Consider the following 27830-nt stretch of genomic DNA (forward strand, 5'->3'; position numbering starts at 1 on the left):
AGTGCTCTGGAGGAAGCACAAGCATGAGTGGACACCAGCGGGAGGCCTCCTCATTCTTCCTAAGAAAGTAGGGCAATCAGCTAGTTACGTCAAGTGTCTGTAAACAAATGCATGGAGCCTGGCAAATGAGCAGGAAAAATTCGAAGTCCTTGCACAGTCCTGGATCTATGATGTGATTGGGATCCCAGAGAGTTGGTGGGATAGCTCACAGGACTGGAGTCCTGTCATGGATGGGTATAAACTGTTCAGGAAGAACAGGCAAGGGAGAAGAGGAAGAGGAATTGCATTATAGCTAAAAGAGTTGTGTGATTGCTCAAAGCTTCAGTATGAACTGGAGACAGGTCTGTTGAATGTCTCTGGGTTAGGGTCAGAGGGGAGAGCAACAAAGGTGGTGTGGGTCTGCTATAGACCACCAGACCAGGAGAATGAGGTGGAGGAGGGCTTTATTGAAACAGCTATCAGAAGTTTCCCAATCACAGGCCCTCATTTTCATGGGAGACTTCAATCACCTGACATCTTCTGGGATGGCAATACAGCAGTGCACAGCCAATCCAGGAATTTTTTGGAGAGTGTTGTGGACAACTTCGTGGTGCAAGTGCTGGAGCAGCCAACTAGGGGCCATGCTCTTCTTGACCTGCTGCTCACAAACAGCGAAGAATTGGTGGAGAATGTAATAGTGGATGGCAACTTGAGCAGCAGTGACCATGATGTGATTGAGTTCAGGAAGAAAGGGAAGGAAGGAGAGTAGCAGAGTAAGGATGCTGGACTTCAGAAAAGCAGATTTTAATTCAGTCAAGTGAAGGGCAAGATCCCCTGGGAGGCCAGTCTGAGGGGGAAGGGAGTCCAGGAGAACTGGTTGTATGTTAAAGAAACTTTCCTGAGGGAGCAGGAATGAACTATACCAATATGCAGGAAGACTAGCAAGTATGGCAGAAGACCAGCTTGGTTTAGCAGGGAACTCTTCAGTGAACTAAAACACAGAAAGGAAGCTTACAAGTGGAAACTTGGAAAAACAACTGAGGAGGAGTATAAGGGTATGCTTGGGCATGCAGGGATGAAGTCAGGAAGGCCAAAGCCCAAGTGAAGTTGCTGCTAGCAAGGGACATGAAGGGTAATGAAGGATTTCTATGAGTATGTCAGCAGCAAGAGAAAGATAAGGGAATATGGGTCCCTTCCTAAATGGGGACAGCAACTTAGTGACAGATAATGTGGAAAAGGCTGACGTACTCAATGCATTTTTCACTTCAGTCTTTACAGGCAAGGTCTGCTCCCAGACTACTGTACATGGCAGCACAGTTCAGGGAGAAAGTGAGCAGCCAACAGAGGCAAAAGAACAGGTTTTTTTAAAAAAGCTGGACGTGTACACGTCCATGGGGCTGGACGCACTGCACCTGAAGGTGCTGAGGGAGTTGGCTGATGTGATTGCAGAGCCACTGGCCATCATTTTTGAAAAATGATGGTGTTTGGGAGAGGTCCCAGATGATTGGAAAAGAGCAAATACAGTGCTCTTCTTTCAGAAAGGGAAGAAGGAGGATCCAGGGATCTACAGACCAGTCAGTCTCATCTCAGTCCCTGGAAAAATTGTGGGGCAGGTTCTCAAGGAATCTACTTCTAAGCGCTTAGAGGAGAAGGTAATTATGAATAGTTTGCATTGATTCACCAAGGCATGCCTAACCAACCTGATTGCCTTCTAGAATGAGAAGCCTGGCTCTGTGGATGCAGGGAGAGCAGTGGAAATGACATGCCATGACTTTAGCAAGGCTTTCGATAGGTCTCCCACAATGTTTCTGAAAGCAAGCTAAGGAAATACAGGTTGAATGAATGGACTGTAAGCTGGGATAGAAAACTGGCTGGACTGTCAGGCTCAAAGGGTAGTAATCAATGGCTCAATATCTAGTTGGTAGCCGGTACCAAGTGGAATGCCCCAGGGGGTTGGTCCTGGGGCCAGTTTTGTTCAAAATCTTCATTAGCGACTTGGAAGATGGGTATTGGAGTACACCCTCAGCAAGTTTGCAGATGACACCAAGTGGGGGGGGAAGTAGTAGATATGTTGGAGGGTAGGGTTAGGTTTCAGAGAGACTTAGATAAATTAGAGGATTGGACCAAAAGAAATCTCAGGAGCTTCAATAAGTACAAGTGCACTTAGGACCAAGCAATCCCATGTACTGGTACAGGCTGGGGCCCGGCTGGCTAAGCAATAGCTCTGCAGAAAAGGACCTGGGGATTACAGTAGACAATAAGCTGAATATGAGCCAACATAGTGTGCCTTTTTTGTTAAAAAGGCTAATGGTATATTGGGCTGCATTATTAGGAGTGTTGCCAGCAGATCGAGGGAAGTGATTTGTCTCCTCTGTTTGGCACTGGTGCGTTGGCATCTGGAGTACTGTGTCCAGTCTTGGGACTCCCATTCAAGAAATGATGTGGACAAATTGCAGAAAGTCCAGCAGAGGGCTACAAAAATGATTAGAGGGCTGGGGCACATGACTTCTGAGGAGAAGCTGATGGAACTGGGGTCACTGAGACTGGAGAAGAGAAGACTTGGGGAGGGGGGACAGGATTTAATAGCAGCCTTCAGCTACCTGAGGGGCAGTTCCAAAGAGGGCTGAGCTAGACTGCTCGGTGGTGGCAGGTGAGAGAACAAGGAATAATGGTCTCAAGTTGCAGCAGGGAAGTTTAGATATGAGGAAAAACTCTGTCATGAGGAGGGTAGTAAATCATTGTAACAGGTTACCCAGAGAGCTTGTAGAATCTCTATCCTCTGAAGTTTTTTAAGACTTTGGGATGATCTAGTTGGGCATAATCCTGCTTTGAGCAGGGGGTTGGACTAGATGGCTTTCTGAGGTTCCATCCAACCCTAATTTTCTATGTTTCTCGGAAACCCGGAGGTCCCTTGTTTGCAGAGGCACACCCCCTGCCTCAGGGAACCAAGCCTGTGGGACGGTGGGCAATATCTGTTTTATCCAATGAGGTGGATCAACCATGCTGGGTCACATCCTGGAATAGCTGATTTGCTGCTTTGGCGACATCTGTTTATACCCTTAGGGACTTGCTCAAAATTCCCCTCTTTCCTTGGTGGAACAGAATTGAAACAAAGTGTAAGTGGATATAGTGGATCCCTTCTGAGCATTCTCAGAAGGACACGTCTAGTTGCCCAGGACTAAGATTTAAATCTGTGTGAGTGGCAATAAATTCCACGTACATATCTGACTTTAGGTGGATCAGTTCTCCTTGGCAACCCAAGGGTCTTGGATTTTCAGAGCTTCACACTTCAGGGTTCTTTCCCCGGAGCCATGATGAGGGATGTACGTGCCATGTGTGAGATGTATACAGTTACTGTGTCATCTACAAAGCACACATCTTTCCAAGGAAGTCCAATAAATGACATTGCATCCACACTTGTGCTGTGTTTTGACAGTTTTTCCTCATTAGAACTGTTGATGATGAATTGGGGGCAGAATTCCTATGTCCAGCAGTTTCTTCCTAATATCAGGGATTTTATTATCAGGGAGAAGCAAACTGAAGCATTCAGTCCTTTAGTTCTAAGGAGCTTTGTGTTGCTGCTGTTACCAGCAGAAAAGCTAGACATTTTCTTTCTGGGGTTTATTTTTTTCTATTAGAAATGCTGTGTCATAAAACTTAAACCTTTCATGGGAATAAATTGTTTTTACACAACTTTTATTGGAGAACGACTAGGGAATTGACTTCAATGAGGTCAAAACGTACCATTTCTTATTAAAATAAATCACTTTGATTTCTTTTTTCATTTCAAAATTTTCTTTTATAAGTTATATCAAAATAAGTCAAACTTAAAAGTAAACACTGCCTATATGGCATATTGTAATTGAATAAAAAAAAGTGCAGATTTCATTTTGCAAGGTATTTTCTTTTTTTTGTTTGTTTTTTGTTTTTTGGATGGAGAATTGCCTGTGGAACAGAAATTCAGTTCCTACCAGCACTAACAGTCTGTCTTATCTGTTAGACAACCCTTAAATGACATCCAGTGAAGGTCATGTTTTTTTTAAATAATCTCATGATGGAAAAAGTATTGTTTGGAAAATATTTGCAATGACTCAAATTACAGATTTGCCCATGTTGCTGTCTTACAGTTATCCAATTATAAAAGGCTGACACACTCCATGCACTAATTCTACCTGCATAACCATGGAAAGAATCAAGAGGCTCCATGTTTTTGTGGTCATGCTTGCAGGTAAATTCATTACAATATTTCTAGTTTATAAAAAGCAGCTTGAAAAGCTGAATGCAGCGTCAGTAAACACAAAATAGTTGTGTGGAAGCCAAATCAGGCACTTCATATATGTGAGACAAATTGTAGAGGGAGAAGATGGAGTAGATTTAGAAACCATTATAAACAAGGGATGACAATAAAAATAGAGGAGTCTGAGGCATCTGTCCAGCTGCGCAATAAGTAACAATCTAGTAAAGTGGGTGCCGTATTCTGTGCACGAGTAATCCTACCAAATCCAGTGGAACTACTCACATGCTTGAAGTTAAGCATTATATTATTTAAATATGCTGTGGTTCAAAATCCCTCATACCAAGGATTTAACTCAGTCTAGAGTCTAATATGGGGAGAGGGTGGCATGATCTTTGAGCATAAAGAACAACTAAATGCATCTTTTAAATCTGTAGATGAACCCAAAAACATAAGGATGAGTTTTTCCACTGGAAACAGAGTGGTTATAATTATTCTCCCTATTGGTGCCTAGCTGCAATATTTTCTAATCCAAATCTGGAATTAGAAATTAAAAAAAGGAAAGGAGAATTTTTCACATTTGTATTTCAAGCTTATATTTAGTATCTGGTTTCCATGGAAATTAACTTGAAAAAGCCACCAGTGGGCAGCAAAACTCTTTCTAATTTCAACACCTGATTTCCAGTTTCAGCTTTCACAAATGTTTATGCACAGAGACCATCCAGACAGCAAAACTAAGGTGAAGGTTTAAAAATTTAGAAGAAAATGGAGAATGTTTGGGCTTTTTTCCTATCTGCTTTTACCTTGCTTGTACCAACATAGAATGAACTCTTAAAGAGCCACAGTATGAATTGAGACAGCTTTGGGCTGGTTTTCAGGATACCCCCCCAAGTGCTTGAAATTGATGAAGGAAATTAAAAATAAAATTTCCTTGACATTTACAGACAGGTGGTAAATGAAACAGTTTCTTCCTCTTACAATGTCCATTTCATGAAGTATTTTAACCAGTAACATTTTATTGTTCAGTAAATTGACATGTGCCTAATAGGAAATGACAACTTGCTAACACATCTGCTTTTGTGTATTCATCCATATCCTCTGACTATAGCAATGAAACCAAATCTTTGCTGAGTTTTAGTTTTGTTAGAAGAACCAATTCATCTTAAAGCACTTCCTTTGTGCATTATAACAGGATTGCTGGTACTCTGGTGCAAAACGGGTGTACTTCATGTATACTAGTACAAAATACCTGAAGGTGGTGAGGCTGCACATTTGTCAAGAGGCAAAATGTATAGCAGTTGGGGCTGAATAGGTGCATCTGAAAACCTAATTTGCCTTTCAGACCATTTATTGATGCACTGGGATGGAGCCTACCATGACTCAGAGCCCCAGGTGATTATGCAGGGGTAACAGCAAGAAAAAGCTATCTGCCATACCTTACCCTTTGATAAAGAAAAATAGGGGTGTGTCATTTCTCTGCTAGTAAAGACAGTAGGTGGCTCAGGCTTGGGCTTCAAGCTTAAGTCATGCTTAGTCCACTCTTGTGCTACATTTGGGCACTAGCACAGAACCTAGGCTGGTAGGGCAGAGGTGGCAAGGGGAGCAGAGGCTGCCAGGGGCAGGGCTCTGCCTGCCCGCCCCTCCCCTGTCTTGTCCTGAAATCCAAGATGAGGGCCTTTTTCCCCTCATGTAGTATGGGGGTAAAACCACATGTAGGATTCGAGTGAATGTGGTATTTGGATTTGGCCAAAAGTAAATGGATGTGAGGCTTCTCTGTGAGGAAGATGGCTATAGGTCACTGAGAACAATAGTCTACCTCACCAATATCCCATGTATCTGGGCCTTACCCTGACTCCTTGGCTCTTATTTGCCCAGACATCTGAATTGTCAAATCTAATGCAGCTGCTTTGGATGTTTCATTTTTTTCTCCAGGGGAGTCTCCTATCCCCAAACCCTGTTGTACCTTTAAAGCAGGTACCTTTTAGGCTACTGAAAAGGGTCAGGAGGAGGCAGAAGCATAGATTTGGATTGGGGAAGCTTGAGGTGAAAAAGAAAAGGCATTATGGGAGGAAACAGGCATTGCGAGGCACAAGGAGGGAAGAATGGATTATCAGAAGCTAGCTAGTAGTCCTATTAGCACCAGTATGTAGCTGCGGAGGAAATACCCAGCAGTGAAGCTCTATTTATGAAGATATGATGACTTAGTTCAGAAATAAATAGACAAGAAATAAAGTAAATGTGCATTGAGAATATTGTCCAAGGATTTGTGAAAGGTCAGAGAGTCTTTAGAGATGCTTGTTAACAGATAATCATGAACATTGCTGACCTCCTGAGGCAATGGAGTGACTGAGGTGGAGCACAGGAGGAAGAGAAAATGATTTGTTTGATTGTTGCTGACAGACACTTTGGAGGGAGTCTTCGGAGTTCATTTTTAACTTCAAGGAACCCTCCTATCCCTTTCTTTCTACTTCTTTCTCTCTGATACGTAACACTGTTTTGGAATAAATGCCTTTCTAGCTGTAGAGAAGGTAGCTTGAGGCTTCCCTTAAAGCTCACTGGTTTTGTCCTTAGATTGATTGTGGGGACTGCTAATAATGTGGGGAAAATGATCTCCCTTATTGACTTAGGTGGAGATGCAAACCCCTTTTTTTCCCCCTATCTCCCAAGTCACTAGCAAATCCCTTGTCACTAAATACCTGCCCTGCCAATAGCCTTGGGGGGGGTTTAACTTTTGTCTGTGGCCAGCGGTCAGTTCTGGGCTGACTTGTCATTTTGACAGTTCCAGCAAATCCAGGGACCTGTGGTGGTCAAAACAGAAGATGGAGGATGAGGATAAACCCTGAGATTTCATTCTTGTTAGAAACCTGACTGGATCTTCCACAGAGATCACATCCACATTCTCTTCTGAGAGCAGCTGGTTTGCAGGTCTTGCGTGTTTAATGTGAGAGTTTCATGTGCTGGCATTTCCCCTGCTCCTCTGGCACAAACAGAGCAGAAAAGATGAACACCTGCTTACACTCCCACACCCCTACTCAGTCATGCCTATTCCGATCTATAGGGCTAAATAAAGTTAAACCAGCGTCCTAAAAGGTTGTTTAGCTGATTATACTGAGGGTGGCATCTGCTTTAAAGATTTAGAAGAAACCTTTTAACTAAGATACTGTTGAATAAAATAAACTACTGCATTTCTCCTCTATCCTCTGGGTCAGTACTGTGACTGCCTGCTAGAGTGAGGCAGAAAACAAAATTAATGATCTCAGTCTCTTCTAAAGAAGCCTAGGTCATTGCCTGTCTCTAGCTGATGTGACAGCTTGTGAAGCATGGAGATATTTTACTTTTTAACCACCCTTCCCCCACCCCTTGCTTATAATTTTCAGGCTGTCTTGTGTTTGTACTAGTTTCAAACCACTCCAGCACTAACAGTGTGAGTGTTTATATGGATCAACTGCCAAGGTTCACACCTCTCTGTCATCTAACTCTAGAGATCAGGTCAAGATGATGATACAATGCTAAAACCTTCAGCAATTGGTCTACATAAATACATTCCCTGTTTCTAGCACTAGTAGTAAAGCAATCATAGGAGATTTCCTTAAAATTGTCCTTGTGGACAGTGCTTGTCTGTCATTCCTATCCGCTTTACATCCTTTACTTGATAATAACTGAGGAATTGTGGAAAATTAAAACTCTGAAATAAAGCAACAGTTTCATCCATCATCCTGGCATTCTGTATTCTATATTAACTGTTAATTTGCTGCTCTGAAAAAGCAAAATGCAAATATAATATTGCCCCTACTATCTGTAGTAGATTTTTCCTATAATATTCAATGCTAATAGCTAGTTGCTAACACTATAGAGGTCCAGTCTTGCAAACCCATGTTAACATGGTATAGTCCATCGATTTCAGTAGGATCCTTTACATGCAAGAAGAATTGCTGTATTAGGCCAATAATTAGGAAAGCAGTTACGTGCCTGTAGCAGGGAACCCACACCGTTACTTGGGCACAGTGGCAGGAGAGGAGAGCTCCTGTCACCTTGAAAGAGTGTGTGGAGCCACAGTGGGAGGTGTGCAGGCTGGCCCTTAATTAGGAAGAAACCCCTGTGTGTGGTTGGGAAAAAGCCACATGAAGGAAAGGGGCCAGGGCTTCCAGGCGTATAAGCTCAGGACCTGAGCCAGAGCAGGCAGCCAGGCCCTGCAGGGGGGAGATCCCAAAGGGAAGCTGGCTGCAGGAAGCAGTACCCACAGATACCTGAGCTACCCACAAGTGAGAGGGGGCCTAGCTCTGGGAGTTATAGTTTGTGTAAGGATACTCATGGACAAAGGGGTGACCTTTGTGAAAGCAGTTTGCATATATTTCAGTTGTACGGGTGAATGGTTGTTAACGTTTGCTGACTGGCTGGAGAACTGGGAGTGGTTGTTGGGGTGGAGGGGCCACGGGCAAGGTACGTGGTAGGCACGCTACACTGCGAGGCTGAAACCTGAAGAGCCCCTTTGCCCAAGGCAGTGCATCTGGGCTAAGCGGCCTCAGCTGCAGGAAAAAGGGGCTGAGGCCAAATAGGCTGAAGCCCAGACAAGGGTTAGGGTCTGAGGGGCCCAGCGTTAGTCCGGGCAGAAAGAGAGAGAGAGAGAGGGGCTTGGGGGAGTCGGGGTCTGAACTCCAAGCTAAGCAGGCCAGGCGAGTCCATGGGGGGGGGGCAGGGATGAGGACACCTAGAGCTTGTCAGCTTCTAAGGGCAGCGGTCCCTTTTCATCAGCAGCATCACAGGTGTGGCAGAGAGACGTTAGGGGTGCCTACAGATTTTAGAGGCTGCACTCTAACACATGGTGGTTTACACAAAGCACCATGAGTTTAGAGCCACCCCCGGCCCCCCAACTGAACAGATGTTCACCTGTTGGGTGAGGGGGGCTCGCGCCTGCCTGTACCATCCCTGGACAGCAGGCAGAGGTGTTCCAGCACCTTCCCAGGAGGCTGCCAAACCACCTGTCTCCTCAGCTCTGCCTCCCACCCCCCAGCTGCAGCCACGGCAAACCCAGCTAGCAGCTGCGTGCTGCCGCTGTCAGAGGCTTGGGTGGGGAGTGGGGGAAGGGAGCCCCCCACTTCAACCCCCCCAGGTACCCCAGCACCTAGCTCCCCCTTACCCCCCTCCCCTGCTGCACAGGAAGAAGACTCTCTCTTCTCTGTGACAGGCCCACAAAGGCACATGTGAAAAATTAACGCTCAAGGGAACATGAACAGAAGTTCCCTAAGGCACTGTGTTCTGACGCGCCTTCAGCGAATAGCTAATTTATCAAGGATTAATTTTTCACATGATCAACCATTTTAAAAGTGCTCTGCAGCTGTGAACATGTGTTATGTCTTGGCTGTAGAGTGCTTTCAGGGACCAGATCACGCAAAAATGTAACTGGTGTAAGCTCCCTAAAGGAAGACGCCGAGAGCTGGGAGCAAAGAGCCGAGCAGGGTCAAGGTGGCCACTAGGGGCTTCACGGCAGCCCCAGGGTGCCATCCTGTTACAGTGCCTAGTAAGTGTAAGACCCCGAGGATGATTAGCTGTTAGTTTTTTGTTTTTGTTCCACTATTGTTATCTAACTTTTAGTGATGAATAAATGAACTATAATATACACAGTTATAATAATAGTAAACAAGCATAACATTCAACTGTTAGAGTGAAGCGGAAATTTTCATTCTTGTTTGAGAGAAAATTTTAAGACAACCTTGAGTATGGAGTTGCTTCTTATGCCTCCATAATGATACCAGATTTTGCTTTACCCATATTTTAGCTTCTAGTTTGGTTTCAGACGATTTCAAATGACTCACTCTTCAACTGAGCACCGTAACACACAACTGCCTATATATAAGAACCACAGCCGTGGGGAATCATTACAACTCTCTGGAAGAAATATCCACTTCTGAGTAAGAAGAATATAGGAAAATGTCCTGAAAGCTAGAATTAAACTAATTTTGAACCATGAGTAAGCTCCTTCCAGGTCACCGCAGTTACACAAGTCATGTCTACAAGCCCCCAACTCAGCAAAAGAGGAACGTTGCAGTGTTTCACATTCAACTCATGTTTTTGTTATTCATTTACTATTTTCTTGCCTGATTCAGTGCTCTTTCAGTCAGCTGGCTCAAACATTTGTTCAACAACTATCTCTGAAGACCTCAGGAGAGACTGTCACCCAGAACCTGGAGCTACTGAAGCGGCCTGCCGAAGTCGTGGGTGCCGGTGGTGCGAGACAAGTAGCCTTAATGTTCCGTTTTGCTTCTATGACTCCACTGAAGATGCAGCTTGCCCCAGTGATGTTCCAATTCAGAAACGCATTGACTGCCACCCACAGCCCGGTGCCTCAAAAGAAAAGTGTGAAGCAAAGGGTTGCATTTGGTGTTCTACAAAAGTCCCTAATGCTCCATGGTGTTATTTCCCAGCAAATGATCCTTATGGCTACTTTGCAACTAAGAAGCCACAAAAGACAAGTAAAGGATGGAGGTAAACCAATCCTACTTAATTCTTTAATCATTCTTAGTGATATACCTATACCTGGCTGGCACTGGCCTTCTGAAAGCTACGTGACCTTTATGGTAAGGATTATACTAGGCAACTCTCCAAGGCACTTTGAGATCTGCTGATCCAGAACTCTTTCAGGGCCAGGGGTTATTTTTTGTTGTAATTTGATCTGAAGGCCCCCCAGATGACATACTTTGGATTCTGGTTCTAGAATGAATAACTGTGGAGCAGGGGTGAGCAATTAATTTGGGCCAGGAGACCACTTAGAGAATTAGCTGAGCTGTCATGGGCTGGGGCAGCATCCCCCCTCCCTCCCACCAAGCTCCCTATGTGGCCCTCTGCCCCAAATAATCGCCCACCCCGATCTAAGGGCAGAGAGGTGAGTGGATAAGGATTAGGGGAACCTAATCTTTGTTCCCCCTTCTCCTTGCATCCCCTTCCTTGCTCTGAGCCTGGCCAGTGGTGTTCTGTGTTCCCGTGCACCACTTCAGGCCACATGGGTGCAGCTGGTACAGCTCCTGCCTGCCCTGGTCACGTGCCAGGGACTTGGGATCTGGCAGAAGCCATGCCAGCTGTGCTCATATGGAGTGGCTCATGAGAGCACAGTACAGCACTGTGTTAGCGGCATCCATGCACTTACCAGGCCCATCCAGGCAGAACCCAGATCACCCGTGACTTCTGGCCCACTTCTCCCTGTAGCCCCTCCCCCACCAGCATGGAGAGCCATACCTGAACTTTGACTTGCCAGGGGCCACGCTATCTGGTCCGCAAAGGGCTGCAGGGTTGGAGCTGTGCCCAGACAGCTTTGCCTGGCAGAAGCCTGGCCAGGAGCTCAGCATCCCTTGCCTTGGAGTGTACACTGGGAGCTGGGGGCAGGGCAGGGTGGGTCAGCCAGGGTGGGGGGTGGCTTCTGCTGCTGCAGCCAGCAATGTCAGGGGGAAGGGAGAGAGCAAGAAGCACCAAAACCCAGGGCAGCTGCAGGCCGGATACAATTCTTCAGTGGAGCAACTGCAGGCTGGATAGAAACATTTGCAGGATGGATCCAGCCCACGGGCTGTATTTTGCCTGTGGAGAGGCACATATTTTTTCCCCAGACCTCTCTTGTGGCACATATCTGACTTCCCCAGAGAGTAACCATCAGATGATATCTAGCTGATTTTTTGGGAAAGAAAAGATCCTCTTGTGCCCACATATGATTATACCCACTGACAAAATCCTGGGTGTTTGAAGCTCTAATACAGATGGAAATTGTGGTGAGTTAACAGGGTGGACTAATTTATTCTGTTTCCCTGCATGACACTGTTCTTGTACTCAAATGGCTTTTTAAAATTTTGTTTGACAATTAAATATTTCTGTGTTGTAGAGTAATGCTGACAAAACTTGACACTATGTCACTGTTTGGTAATGATATTTCTCCTGTTGCCATGGATGTGGAGTTCCAGACAAATGACAGACTCAGATTTAAGGTGAATATTGAGAAAATGAAGCCATTTAGTCCAAATACCTTAAGCCAAGCAGCTGACTAACTGATGTGTGCCTGTTTCCACTTTGGTTCAGATATATGATCCTAACAGTGAAAGATTTGAAGTTCCACTCAAGATTCAGTCGTCTTCTGCTGTTGCTGCTGCTGACACCAGCTATGACATTGAGTTCATAAATCATTCCTCCCTTCAGTTTAAAATCTTAAGGAAAAGCTCAGGAACAGTGCTGTGAGTACAAAGTATATTAAGATTGTGTGGACTGTGAGAGGGAGAGAGAGATGAGACAAGCAGTATTTCTCATATATTATTGCATGGTTCAGCATGGCTGAAAGAGAAAAAATGTCTTTCTACTCACAAACATAAATTATAGAAGATATGCACACAAATGGTTTCTAGTACATTATGCTATGTCCCACTAGAAAGCACAGTCCAGAAGTATTTGCTGTGAACATAAGCACTTCTGTTTACTGATAACATTTTAAGCTAGTGGAAGAAAGCATGATCAGCAGGGGTCCTGGGTTTTCTCTGTTTAAAAATCCAAAATTCTCTGATTAATCCCCACAAATCTGCATTTTTTGCAATTAAAATGAAATGCCACTGCATATGTAAGTATCAGTTGGACACAAGGTTTCATTGACATATTTACAATTTTAAAGCAATTTAAAAGCCTACCAGTGCCTCAATCATTATAATAAAATAAATTCTAAATACCTATATATTTTGGCATTTATTTGTTTTTTTATCATAAAAAATCAGAGCTCCTCCTGTCCCCTTTACTCAGGATGTGGATCCAGCTGCAGCTGTCCCCGCCCCCCAACGCTTTGTGGTGCTAAGCACCTCTGATATGCCGATGCTTCTCACTCCTAAGCTGCAGCCCCCCACCAGTCCTGCCAGTGCCCCTCACTCCCAACCCACATGTCCCCGTCCTCACTGGTGCCCCTCACTCCTGCCCCCCTGCCCCTCAGCCCTAGCTGCCAGGGGTTGGGGGCGCCCAACCACAGGCAATGCCATAGGCAACATGTTGGGAGTGGGCATTGAGGGAGCACATGCCTTCCCCAGATTTGTGTGCCCACAGAGGGCACACGGCTGCAGCCTGGCCAGACCGGCACAGGCATAAGCCACATCCACAGCCCTGTGGGACCTGGCATGGGAAGGTGGAACAGGACAGCGAGACTTGTTGCCACCACCAATGGGACCTCTGTGCTAGCTGTGTCGCCAGCAGCATTAGAAGTAATGGACTGGGGAGGGGGGCATGCTGCCTTCAACTCCTCCCACTGCCAGCTGCTTGTGTACCAGGCTGTGCTTATACTTTCCCACCATTGGCTCAGCCATAGCTGCCACTGTTGCTCCTCTTAGGCCATCTGCGCTGTCCCCCACCTCCCCTTTGGGGTATAGCTGTAGTCTGAGGGGAGTGGTGGTGGCGGTGGACAGGCCATGGCACAGGGTAGACCCACGGCCTAGTGCATGAGTCTGTTGCTGCTTGAACTGCTGATGGCACAGCTGGTGAAGAGGTCCCAACAGTAGTTGTGATGGTAGCAGTGTCAATGAGTCTTACTGCTCCACTCCGCCTTCCCTGAGTCCTGCCTGCTGGGCTGCAGAGGTGGCTCTTGCCTGTGCCAGTCAGGCCAGGCTACAGCCTGGTGCCCACTGTGGGTGCAGAGATCTGTGGGGGCACATGCTCCCCTGACACATTGCCTATGCCCCTCCATTTCCCTGATGCGTTCCCTATGCCCCCCCATAGACTTACCTGCAGGAAGCTGCAGGAGTTGCTCTCCACCACACTGCCTGGCTGCCACGTGCATGTGTGGTGTGCACATGCACGTGGCACCCTTACCTGCGATCACCCTTCTCCCACTTCTCCCAGCCCCAAGCAGCTCCTTGTAGGCTGGAACTCTGCCAGACTACAAGGGAAAACCCATGGTTTCCCATGGTTTTTCTGCATTTTTCCATGGCAAATAGAAAACCCAGATCTCTGATGAACAGATTGTTCAGATCTGTTTGTTCCCTGATAAAAGTCTAGCTGGAGTTCTTTGCAGTGTGTCTGCAATGCAACAAAAAAGAGTGTCTAGAGATATTTCTAGGGAAATATTTTGATTTTTGGGAGGCTTCTTTCTGGTTGCCTAACTTCAGAAGCCTGAATGGGTTATGATTTGCTAAATACCTATTCTCTGAAAATTAGGTTATTTAAATGTTTTGGTCACTACTAACTCTAGTTGTTCTTTAAAGTGTAGGGAAAGATGTAAGAGCAATAGGGACATAATGCAAGTAAGTGTAAGTTCTTTCATGCTGTACTTTTTATCAAAGGAAAAACATGCAGGCATCAGCAAACAATGTCCAATTTTATATTTTTTTCATTTAATACACATCTAATTAAAAATTATCTTTGATTGCTGCCCTATGATCTCTCTTTTTAACAGCTTCACAGCCAATTTCGTATAGTTTTTCTTTTAACAGAGCACTACAATTTAGTGTATCAGCATTACTCAGATAACAAAATCATTTTTTTCCTCATTAGTCATAGTGGTCCTGTGCAAATATAGGGCTAAGTTAAATGTTCAATTTTCCATTTTTTGTTCTGAGAGGTATTTATCTCTCTAGCCCTTTTGTTATAATAACTGATAAATGCTCATTAATTAGAACTGTGAAACAAGAAATGAATACTTAGTAAAGAATGACTGCTAACTGGTTCAGAATACCATTCCTATTTCTTCTTCTAGCTTCCTACCCATCCAGACCTCAACATTTAGTTGAAGGATTTGATATTTTCTGCTAATTTTGGTGTCTCCATTTTTTGGTTGCCCAACTTGAGAACTCTGGGGCTTAATTTATAGAGATGTGAACACACAGCTGCAGGTGCAGTCACTGAGAACTGTTGGTGCTCAGGTCATCTGAAAAATGGACCTGACTGGCCAGATTGTCAAAAGAGCTTGCTACTTGGTGTATCTGGTTTGCTGTCATTGGGAGTTGAGGATTTTTAAAGCGTGGTCCTATGTGTTTGAAATGGGGCTTTCCAATACAGTGATCACTTCTGAACTGTGGCGGCATAGAGGCAGTATCAGCTTTGCAAGAGAAAGTAAAGCTCATTCAACCTATGTTGCCAGAAAGAGGAAGATAGAGGGCAGTCTTGGTTAATATCTGCATCAGCAACAAAGATCTCAGTAGTTATTCTTCTATTAGAAATTGCCATTTTAAAAGCATATGTTGTTTCAACCCAAATGATAAAACTGTTCTGAAACTTACCCAATTAAAAAAAAATAAGTCTTCATCTTGCATGTAGTTACTGGGCTTTACCCCACATCTGAAGACAATACCATTACTAAACCATGATGATTGCTAAGGACTGAGGTTGCTCAAAGTGCATGTAGAAAGGAAAATGATGTATTCCTGGGAAATTACACTTTACCTCAAATGGCATAGAGCAAGCAAATGGCACAGAGCAAGCAATACTATAAAGGTCTTTTCTAGCTGAGACAGATTCCTCTCGCACCTGAATTCCATTTCTATTTAAATTTCATGTGTGATCAATAAAAAAATACATCTTCCTATATTCTACTTGGCATAAATGCCTGGACTGGATGGTTGGGCATATACCCTTAGCCCAGTAAACAGAGATTTACACTCACCACCTTTTCAGTGCTCATGAAAACTCTGTATTTCCCATTGCATCCTCACTATCATACTTCTTGGTTTAGAAGTCATAATGTCTGTAATTTGCTTGATAGTATAAGGCCGAGATTGTGTCAGGGAATGCTACAGCCATATTCCCGCAGGTGACAGGATCAGTACAGATAGATCTATGATAAATCAACCAAGGGTAAACCTAGTGTAGAGAAGGCTCCTGTGGAACCTAGATAGTACTTTTCTCCAGTATGCTAGCTAAATCTTCTGAAAAGCAGTTTTAACAATATGGTGGTGAAAACAGGTCTAGGCACCTGGGATATTTCTATACATCAGGGCTCCCACCTCTACCGTGCTTTCAGCTGAACCCGTGTTTGACCCACTGGGAGTTGTTTTGTGAAACCTTTTAGTGTAGGCAAGGCAGGAGGGTCCAATATGGTTAAAGCAGCAATCCTATGAATACAGCAATCAGTTCACTGTGCTTTTGCTGCTGCTGCAGCAGCAGGAGTCTTCGTGGAACTGCCATCAAACAAGCTTTGTCTGGGAAAATTGCTCCTTGGTAATGATGGGTGTCAGCTGCGGGTGCAGCTGATCTGGTACTGAGCACTGCTACTATAGCCAAGGCCAAAGCAGCACTCTATACAGTTGCAGAAGCCATTTCTGAAATAGCACTGACCATACATTGCCTTTGCTACATTGGTATTAAACCTTGCTGAGTACCAGTTGCTGACACTCACTGTTAGCAAGGGATAATTTTCCATGTCTAATCAAGGCTGCAATGTAAACAAATGTGCTTCTGGCCAGCTGACACAGGCTTACAGAAAACTGTCTGTTACCAAACAGGAACAGTGGCAGCAAAGTTGATGGCTCCTTCCCTCTAGAAGGCCTAAGGATACAGACATGTATAACAAGTGAACCATCCAAAATGTCACTGATTGGGAAGTGTCATGATTGTTATGGGACAGAGTGCGGCCACAAATAAGAAGCCATGCCCCAGTGTCACCGATGAGGAACCAGTTCACAATTTGTATGACCTGTTGTGGGTCAGACAACAAAGGGTGGGATTGAACTTCCAGCCTGCCTCACAGTGGGGGAGTGGGGCTGGAGGAGTGCTTGCCAGGGGTGGTTGACTTGTGGGTGGGGACATTTTCACTCTTCTGCTTTTCCATCTCACCTAAATATGAGTTCAATACATGTCCATAGCCTGCACTTCACTGAACTCTGCAGTGAGCTTGCCTGACCTAGTGGGGTGGGGACAGTGTTTGGACTCAGAACCCATGCTTTTGGGTTTCCAGGGACTGGGGAGGAATGATGAGGTTCAGTAGGAAATGGGTGATTAGAAAAAATATTGTTCAAGCAGTGCAAACAGTACCAACAAAAGGAAAAAGATGGGGGTGGGCAACAGCAGTTTTCTGGCTGTAAAGTGGCCAGTTGCAGTGCAGTGTCTGTCCATTTCAGGTCTAAGCCACATTTAAGCAGGTCTAAGTGTTATGTGTATCTGTGCCCTAAAAATATAATGTTTTAAAGCCATTTACCCAATCATCTCAATGGCAGTGGGCCTGACAGTTCCCCAATAGGCATGTGTGGGAATCCTGTGTTCAAAGCCCTTCCCTCCAGAAAGAGGTTTAGTCAGACGCTTTGTGGCTTTGTCTTCCTTTATGCCCTGCACGGGACCCCAGTTTGAGAGCAGGAAAGCCCCCAGGTCCGTAGGAAGAATCCAAGGTGTGGGGCTGAAGGTGATGTGCACCATTTCCAGCCCCTTGCATATACACACAAACACAAGTCCTGGATGGGGTCTAGTCAGATGGTCAGACAGTTCCTGGCCTGTATTCAGAGCCACCTCCAAGCAGAGGATTCCCTTCAGTGGGAAGATCTGGGCACAGGGAGAGACTTGGGAAAAACCTGCTCATTTCCATATGTGAGAAAAGTGAAGTGAATTAGCCATGATAAATACTCAAATCACATTTATAAGGAGTCAAAAAGAATTGCACCCACTCATCAGCCCTTTGGCATCTCAGTGAAGAACTGACCTATATCAATCAAGGTCATCAATAAGAATAAGCATGGCTGAATGACAGATTTTCTTGCACTGCAGTGCCTGAATGAAAGATAAATACTTACCAGACAATACCAGCAGACCATAGACACTGGTGTATCTTCCAACTGTTCTTGATCAACAATCTCCCATTGGAAAATGATCCCAAAGTCTCATGCACCTTTTTGCATGGAACTTGTTTGTCTTTCTGCAGTAGTTGTTAATTCTTGTTCAACTTTACTAACATGCCTGAAAGAGCCTATAATTTTGAGTGTAATGGCTGGGCACTTGGGTATGCAGGTGCCACAAAGCTGTATAGGGAACAATATGTTTCCGCACAAAAGCTTCCACCATTTCTAGATTGTAAGTACTCTAGCTTCCTTTAATACCCTCTTTTTTTCCCTTGTCTATTTTAGCTGCACTGCCATGTTTGCTCCAGATCCAGCAGACAGGTATTCACCCTTTAGACTCCATCACAGAGGTGCAGTATAGCACAGGAAGAAGCTGTAGAAGGATTCAGCTCTGTCTGTTTATTAGAAAAATCCATTCCAGCTCTGCCACATGGATAAGCAAAGTCAACACCTGAAAATATTGTGGGTGGGAGTGGGTCAAACTCTAGGGGCTGCAAATGTTCCTGAATATTACTTGCAGGCGTTACTGCAGCTGTCTGTATTACGTGGGGAGCTTTTGTGATGGCTAACCTACCTTAGTGCAGCTTAGGATCAGACAGGCTGCATTCTGGGTTCTGTCTAATCAGAGTAAATGGGGAGAGGAATGAGTTGTTTAATGTGAGGGGCATGAAGGAATGATTGCAAGCCTCCTGCGGAGACCAGGGATCAGGAGTAAAACCGAACATCCAACTGCACAAAAGACTAAATGGCTCACTTCAAAGCAATCAGACAGCACACCGCTTGTACACATCTGTGGGGGCTGGATTAACCAGAGCTCTGTAGGAAATGCCCTGGGCGTCATCAGGGTAATATGCAGTCTGAGGAAGAGTGCTCTTCCCCCTTCTCTTCTTTCACACCTGCAATCAGAGACATTTTCTCTGTCTTTCAGCCTCTCCCCTTCTCTCTCCTTCTACAGTTCTTTCCCTTTCATGTTACCTCTCTTTCTATTGCCTTCCCATTTTACACTCCTCTTTTCCTTTTCCCCCTTGTTCAGCTTTCTTACTATCCCATCTATGGTCAGCCAGCCTCCTGCTGGGGTCCAGGTCATTCCTGTTAAGCCAGGAAAGGGGAAGAGGAAGATGCTGAAGTATGAGTTAGCAGGTGTGGCTGCAGAGGACTGTGGGGAGGCAAACGTGCAGAGAGCAGCTGGGAGTGGACTCCGTGGAGTCCTGCAGAATGTCTCAGTTAGCTGAATAGGAAACAGTTTTTCCAAAGGATCCTGGTGCCTGGGGACCAGCTTGGGCTGGAGGGGCTCCAGGTCCAAGTGCCTGTTCTGAACCAGGCAGAGCAGATCCCTGAGACCAAGGTCACCAGACTGTTGGTTCTCCTAGGGTGTGGCACTCTCTCTGGCTGATGATGTATTTCTGGAAATATTTTGGTTTTGGTAAATTGGTACTCTCCAGGGAAGAATAGTTTTGGTAGAAAGTTCCCAGCAAGCTCCAGTTTAACTCAGTTGCTACTCCTGGGGAAATGTCTGCCTTGGACATCATGTGGATGTGAAATTCTCAGGGGAAGGAAGAGGGACATCCATCATAGCAAAGAAAGTATTAGGCCCCACTAACAGTGGGGTAGGGAATAAACCAAACAGATTATAGTGCCATCATATTGCTCAATAACAGGCTCTTGTGTTGAACACTGCTGACTTTTATTCATGCCATCAATACAGCAGCAATAGAAAAATCCCTGTGCAGACAGGGACAGGGATTCCTTAGAGAAGAGGGTGAAAGGCTGGGACTGTTTAGTTTCAAGCAAAAATGAGCAACTGGAAAATGTCCAATTAGATTTAAAGGTATCAAATACAAAACCAATACAAAGAAATGCTGTTCTACTTAGTTCCTAATTAACCTCTGGAAACCACTGCCACAAGATATTAATGTGACAGAGAGTTGGGTAGGACACAGAAAAGAACTACTCACTAATTTGTATAAAAAAGAATCAACAATGGTTTCCATACCTAATAACATTTTAAGGGACCCTTATGCTTTAGATCTTAAACCAGTTTGGTATTCAGTTAGCCAGAAATTTCCTTAACAAAGGTGTCAGTTTTGGGGGCTTTCCACCATCTATTGGAATATCTAGGTGTTTTTAGAGATGTGATACCGGAGTGTGTTTAGATGGCTTTCTTTCATGATGTAGTATAAATAATGCAAGACAGTATCTCTGGTAGCCAGGTAAAATCTCTGATATCTCTATTAAGGGCATGGAATGCTTTGCTAGGTGACACAGTTGGGGAAATCCCAGAACAAATAACTGAATCTAATCAAAATCTTTGCTAATTTCAAAACAGCTGCTGCAGAGTTCAGCTGGCTTTTTATTGATTCTGATAGTAACTACAGGCATCACTTGCCAGGAGGACAGTTTACAATAGGCAGAGCCATTAGAATGATTTACAATGCTATTGTCTTAAACTGCAATTCTGCTAAAAGCAACAGAGGCAAATTGTGTGCAACTTGCATAGCTTACATTTGCTTTCAGTTCATCAGTTATTATTCTTTCCTCCATTGTAATCATTGAGATTTATTTTCTGTAGGCACAGAGGATGTAGGTAACTTGTTTACCTAATTATTTTTCAAAATAAAAATACACCAATGTAAGTCATTGCTATTCAGATAGATGCTGAGAAGCATAGTGATATGTGCATTTTAAGAACCCAAACAGAACTGAACTGATAGTTGTAAATGCATCCTACAGTTCATTAGCAATTCTTTATTAGAACAGCAGCCTTTGAGCTGTCTTCAGTGGACAACATGTTTTTCTCTGGAAAAACTGCTGGTCACAGGGTGCTTTCTTCCATGTGTCCATTTCTTAAATTACATTAAAAGATGGAAATATAAGAATTATTTTTTAGTATTCCCTTTCCAATTATGCAGTGGTTGGAGTTGCTGAATGCAGGGGGAGATGATAAAAGCAATGTGTAAGATGGTAAAAAATGACTTAGGCACTCAGTAGTTTAAGTCTGAATGGGCATGTCTACACATGCAGTTAATGCGGCTGAATAAACTCTGGCATAGTTTGTACCTGCATTTATTACTCCCGGGCACCACATTTGCATGTGCACCTGGGGACCACAGTACATTGAGCCAGGTTGGAGTAGCCCCAGCTGGCAGGAGGCCCTGGGGTTCAGCCTGCCAGCCCAGGGCTTCTTTGACCTGGCTCAACCTGCTATAGCAGGGGTCAGCAACCCCCGGCATGCGTGCCGAGCGTGGCACGCAAGGACATTTTGCTCGGCATACCACCGCCAGCCTGGGCTGTAAGCAGCTGCTGCCAGCCACAGAGCCCAGGCTGCTCCCAGAAGGCAGATGGGACGCTGCGAGCCCTGCTGCAAGCAGACTGGGCTCTGTGGGCCAGCTGCAGCTGGAAGGCTGCAAACAGCAGCTCTGGGCTCTGGCATGTCAGCACTCCAGCACCTTCCAAGGTAGTCATTGTGGCTTTTTGGCACTCTGGCCAAAAAATGTTGCCTACCCTTGTGCTATAGAGAGGCTGGCTGGGACACGAGGGTGCTCCAGTGGAGAGCTAGCCAGCAGGCAGCCCCCACACTGAAGTACCCTCCTGCCCAAGCCAGCTTGTCAGGAGGGTACATCTACAGTACATGTGCATTTCAGCAGGGTAAATAATTTCACCATAGGATAGTACTTATGTCTGGCAGTACGGTCCTACGGCGAAGTTAATTAGATTCCTCCATCCTAGTAGCGCTGCACATGTAGACAGTGATGTTTTACTGTAGAGCTAATTAGTCTCCTCCACAGTAATGTCTTGTGTAGATGTGCCTGCTGAAAATCACATAAGATTTAGGGTGTAACTATAAGGCATGTTTACTCTGGAGGACATGGGAATGGATATATGTTTCATAACATTTATTCTGGAGGAAATGCTATTCTGTTTTGCAATGTTGGAATCTATGACAAATTTCCAACTAATCCTGTATGAGGAAGAATAATAAAGAAACAGTCAAAGGTCAGAGATTATGTGCTACTGTGGGCAAGACTGGCTCCAAATATTTTAATTTTTATAAGCTGTAGAGGCAAGGGTAACATAGCAGGTGGTAGAGGAAAATATTTGTGGATTTAAGCACCAAGTCTTTTCTCTTGGGTTGTTTACAAAAATAAGGTATGCCCATCTCAGAAAGATTTTAATGTATTATGTATGTTATGATATGCCATGTGTTCTCCCAAAATCTCACAGTTCTAAAGACTTATGACCTCTAGGTGTGTGTCACCAGCTGCTGATTTGTTGGTGGGTAAGAATGACTACTTTGAAATGTCACAAGGACATAGGAGGTTTATTGGCTCAAAACGGACTTAAATGGAGTGAAGTTCTTGGGCCAGGTAAACCTGCTGTGTACAGCAGCTGCCAGCATTGCAAGGTGAAAATGCATGTATTTTAGGAAACTAGATTAACTTGATTTCATTGCTTTTAGTCACCTTGAAATGCTGCAGAAGGTTAATCACATTCTACTCCTTTGAAATTAACTGAGAGATTTTCATTTATTTATTTTCTAAGCCACTGGATCCATTATAGTTGCACTTTCTGCTGGCAGCACAAAGAAGGCTTACCACATCTTCCTACGCTATAAATTCCTACATCAGCCAGAAATGCAAATTTTGTGCTGTCCTTTGGCTCCTGAGTCAGTCTTCTTCCTGACAAGAGGCTATAAATAGAGAAGTTCATTCTTCAGCCTCATGTACAGGGTGTGGAAGGAGGCACCTACTGATGGAAATAGGGCTTAAAGGAACAGCAGCTGTGCCAGTTGGATACTATCACAGATACCAAAATATCCAGGCCTCATTGTGCTTTCATAGGCTCAGAAATACTATAGAAACTATGAAAAGGTTAATGTTGTTTTCCAGTTATTCCCAGAGAAATCCCTTGAGCAAAGGGAGGACACTTTTCTGTCCCCAAATCATACTGTGGACAGATGCTGAATTTTGGCTGTTGAACATAACATTGTATCAGAATACATTAATTTCTTTTTCTGCATAATACTCTCTCTGAGTAGTCAATATATACACAAAACCAGACTCCTTTTCAAATGAGAAAAAAACAAACCTGACCCAGTGAAGACAGAGGAGAGGCCTATGTTAATATTGCTCAATGGATTTGTAGCTAGGAATTTTTTTTTTGGTAAGAGGGAACCAAAAATGAACCCATACACTTGATATAATTTTAGAGTCCTTTCTGTTTCATGACTTCCATTCTTTAAACCAGCACATGGATGAAAATGGCATTCTCAGCACAATGTTAAATCATTTGTTCCCAATCTGTTTTCCAAAATTCTTGTTTCAGGGTATAGCAGCATAAATCCGTACATTGACCATTGTATGATTCCAGGCTCCTGAGGCAGTAGTCTAAAGGTGTTCCCCATTTGCAGCGCTTTCCACTTAAGTGATTTACTGCCGCATTGATTGTCTGTTTATCAAAACTTTGAACAATGAACCATTTATACCATTTTTGCACTTGCTGGTTTGGGCTTTTTCTTTTAAATTGACAGTAACAAGGATAGATGGAATGATATGTAATGTGGTATTCAGGGCAGAGCACCATAACTTAAACACTTCTGCAAAGCCTAACTGAAGTCTTTCAAGCCTACAAGTCATCTCCTTGTATTAGTAATAGCAATCATAACATACTGCCTAACTAAATGCTATTTAACACATTTATTTTAATCATCTAATGAGAGAAACAAGAACAAACATATTAATAGCAAATGTATCAAGTATTTTCTCTGTGTTTGGATCAAGTGTGACGTCTTTAGGTTGGAGTCAGTAGGCAACAGCAGCTCTCAGGCTGGGGTCCAATAAAGCATTTAACCATACAGCAAGTCTAATTTATTTAGGAGTCTACAGGTAAATGTTGGTTGATATTGCTAGACATTCTGGAGGCCACTTTCTGCATACCCCACTGGTTGTCATAGAAATAGCAAGAGAAACTGTTTATTTCAGTGATAGGATTATTTATAGTGTCTTTCTCTTATTTCATGAGATGCCTGCTTGTATTGCAGTAAGAAAAGCTTCTTTATGTACCTCAGAAACACACACAGAGTTAATCTGTTTATTTAATTTGTCTGAGTTATATGTTGAATTGTATGTGTTGCAAGAAATAAAACACACTTTCCCAGAATCTTGATTTGGTCTTAAAATGGCAAATATCATGAGGATGGGCAAAACTGTCATGTTCATGCTCTCTTTGTATTTGTCACAGGTGGGACACATCACTTGGAGATTTAATTTTTTCCAAACAGTATCTACAGATTTCAACCACTGTACCCTCCACCTCAGTATATGGATTTGGTGAACATGAACATTTGTCTTTTAAACACTATATGAACTTTGTTACCTATGGAATGTTTACCAGGGACCAGTCACCTACGGTAATTCATTTAATTATCTTGTGTAGACTTATTTCACAAAATGGAGTTGCAAAAGCAGTCATATCAAATTACCACCTCTCTTCATGTTCTAATTTCTGTTAATATAAAGTAATGGCAAAGGGAGTAAAATGTGTTTCATACAATGCTATAGAGAATGCAGCAAGTTATAATGAATGAAGCACTTATTTTGCTGAATAGTTTGCATCAGAGCCATTGTTATCATGCTCGAAGTTGCTAACCAAAAAAAAAAGTAGTGTGTTTAGGGGTGGTCAGGCAGGGGGCACAATGTGCATGTATATGCACATAGCTACCAGGCAGGCTGGTAGCTCCCGCATGTACATCTGGTGGGGGGGAGGGGAGATTCAGGCGCCCATAGGGAGGGAGGGAGTTGGGCAGGGCTGGGGCTGGGGATGTGGATGCTGCCCAGCTGGGACAGTGCACAGCTGCAGGGCCCTGGCAGGGAGTGGGATGGGGCTATGGGCAGCTCATCCAGGGGGCTGGGGGGGACGGGGGCTGGCTCCCCACCACTGCGCATAGTTCTGGAGGAGTTAGGGGGGCATGTGGCCCCCAGATCTGTGTGAGGGGTAGCTGTGGGCTCCCTGCTGTGCAGGCAGGTAACACTTCACAAGGACGGTGCGGAGCTCCCAGTGCAGCAACAAGCTTCCCCACGTGCCCCATTCTGCTCTGCTGCACTGGGTCCTGTCTGCTGGTCTGCAGAGGCCCCAGAGGGAGGGCAGCAGGGCAGGGAACCCAAGCCTGCAGCAGGCAGCCCACACCTGCCCCCACTCTGCACGCAAATCTGGAAGGCACATGCGCCCCTGTGCCCCCAGGAGTGTGTGCGGTGATGGGGAGCCAGCCCCCCCACCCAAGCCCCGCTGTGGACAGCTTGAACCCGCCCCTCCCATGGTCTCCACTCTGGCTGTGCTGCCCACGGGGAGGGGGACCTGGGTTCTGCTCTCTGCTCTTCTGCAACAGCTGCCACCTCCTGTAGACAGCAGCTGGGGCTCGGGTGCTGCCACAGGGGGCAGGGGGCTGTGAACCCAGTCCCTGGTCCTGTAGTCCTAGAAGCTGGGAGGGTGGGGCTCCCGCAGCCCTCTGGCAGGGCTGGGGGGGCAGGGGGCTGTGGGTGGGGGGGTGAGGGCCATGAACAGTGCCCAGGTGGCTGTGGGTGGGGAATGAAGGGCACCAGCAGGCTGGGGGGGCAGTGGCTTGGGAGTGAGGGGCCTGGACCTGTATCCTGGTAAGCTAAGGGGGCAGGGGGAACTCTGATTTCTCATGATAACAAACCCAAAATCAAATACCAAAATGTATTGGTATTTAGAATTCATTTTATTATAGCGATAGAGGCACTGATAAGCTCCAAATTGCTTTAAAATGATAAATGTGTCCATAAAATATTGTGGTCAATTGATACCTATATATATATATAGTGGCATTTCATTTTAATCATGGACTTTGTTTTTTTATCAGAGAATTTGCAATTTTTTATCAGAGAAAACCAGGATCCCTGGTGATAAATAATCAAATGTTTATGTTTCAGCCATTTGCCAATCTTTATGGAGTTCATCCTTTTTATATATGCATAGAGAATGATTCAAATGCTCATGGTGTCCTCTTCCTTAACTCCAATGCACAAGGTAATGAGGAATATTATCTATACCTATAGAAAATAGAATAAGTTGGCAGTTATGTTCAGTTGTTTCTTATAAATTTAAATAACTTCTTCACTGATGGTTTGTACAAATATAACAGGGTTCCTACAGTGTTACTCATAGGATTGAAATTTCTAGGAACTTTCAGAGTTTTCAAAGAGACTCATAAGTTATGATCACTGTAAAACAAGGTAATATGTGCATTTGCAACCAAAATTATGCGGTTAACTTTTAAAAATTAGATGCATGTGTGTAGAGAAATAGAAGTCAATAGACATTTCCTCTGGGAGCAGCACAGTTGAAACGCAAGTCAGCTTAAGTTCTGTATTGAGTCTGAGGAGAATAGCTTTGTGTGTTACCATGGTCACCATGCTGTATTAATCTAGTACTATAATCTGTAAAAAGGGGAATATTCACTAAAGCTATGAAATAATTTCTCTGGCAGTCAATGACTTAAAAAAAACAGAAAGGGGGGAAAATATAGAGGAGATGTAGACACTAGTTTGCAGCTTATTTGTATATGAATGAGATTAAGAAAAATTAAACATTTCAGTATGCTTCTGGTATACTTTTACTGTTGAGTGTAACATAAATCTGGAAATATAGTTTATAATACCAGCAAGCTATCACTGGACTATTCATATTTTCTTATTTGTTTGTCCATACAGCATGTCAGCTACGTGCATTCCAGGGCTGACTTGCAAGAGTGCCTATTTCTGTTCTGTGATACGTTAGTGCTGACAGATAGACAATTTGTACTTGTTCTGTGGTTTCTGAGTGTGTGTGGGTGGGGTATATGTAGTTAATGGGAGCGGCTGCCTGACCTACTTAGCAGCTGTGCACCGAAGGGTTCAGAATACATAGGGCTGGCACTGAGGTAATTTGTACTGTGCAACACTTCTGATTTCTTCTTGCAGATGTTACTCTGAGTCCAAATCCAGCCTTAACCTTCCGCACTATTGGAGGTATCCTTGACTTCTTTGTGTTTCTTGGCCCAACTCCAGAAAATGTAATTCAGCAATACACAGAGGTTAGTAGAGAAACAGCTATGGCTCACAAGACATTGTACAGTAACAAGACCCTATAGCTGTCTGTATTGTCAGTTATTTTGACCACAGCTATGTTCACCTGTTATGCTTATATGAAACTATAGCTGATGTGATTAGACCAGATGGAACAAGCAGCAAGAAAAGCTCTAGAAATATATTAGAAGCAACCTTTACCTCCCTTGGTCCATTACTTAATGCGGAAGGAGAGAAAATAATAGATTATGTAAAGAGGGTTGAAGTATTTAATTCTTTCTTTGCTTCAGTCTTCACAAAAAGGCTAACTGTGATCAGATAGTTAATGCAATTCATTTTAACAAGAAAATAGCAGTCAGAGTGAGAAAAGGGGAAGACCAGGTTAAAGACTATTTAAATAAGTTAGAGGTATCCAGCTCAACATGGCCTGATGAAATTCACCTAAGATTACTTCAGGAATAATCTAAAGTGATTTCTGAACCCATTAGTGATCATCTTTGAGAACTCATGGAGGACATGTGAGGCCCCAGAAAACTGGGGAAGGGCAAACATAGTACTTATGCTTAAGTGACACAAAGGGGCCTTGGGGCATTACAGAAAAATCAGCCTGATTTTGATACCCCTAAAGATATTAGAACTGCTTATTAATCAATTTGCAAGCAACTATAGGACAATAAGGTGATTAAAACCAGCTGCAATGATTTTATTGAGAAAACATTGTACCTAACCATTCTGATTTCCTGTTTTGACTGGATAATTGACCTAATGAGT

At 44.1% G+C, this 27830-nt stretch overlaps 1 protein-coding gene across 1 annotated transcript in view; it reads left to right on the top strand.

Moving 5' to 3' along the window:
- The first annotated feature begins 4161 nt into the window (after window positions 1-4161).
- LOC149865597 (sucrase-isomaltase, intestinal-like) overlaps window positions 4162-27830 on the top strand; it is a 139853-nt gene continuing 116184 nt past the window's right edge. Inside the window, exons 1-7 of the mRNA XM_090041063.1 lie at window positions 4162-4207; window positions 10318-10696; window positions 12078-12180; window positions 12272-12423; window positions 24217-24385; window positions 25926-26022; window positions 26955-27067. Of these exons, the coding sequence (XP_089897189.1) occupies window positions 4162-4207; window positions 10318-10696; window positions 12078-12180; window positions 12272-12423; window positions 24217-24385; window positions 25926-26022; window positions 26955-27067 (1059 nt within the window). The remainder of the gene's footprint in view (window positions 4208-10317; window positions 10697-12077; window positions 12181-12271; window positions 12424-24216; window positions 24386-25925; window positions 26023-26954; window positions 27068-27830) is intronic.

The sequence above is a fragment of the Crocodylus siamensis genome, chromosome 4 (genome assembly GCF_052110815.1).
Source record: "Crocodylus siamensis isolate JL-2025a chromosome 4, ASM5211081v1, whole genome shotgun sequence".
Lineage (NCBI taxonomy): Eukaryota > Metazoa > Chordata > Crocodylia > Crocodylidae > Crocodylus > Crocodylus siamensis.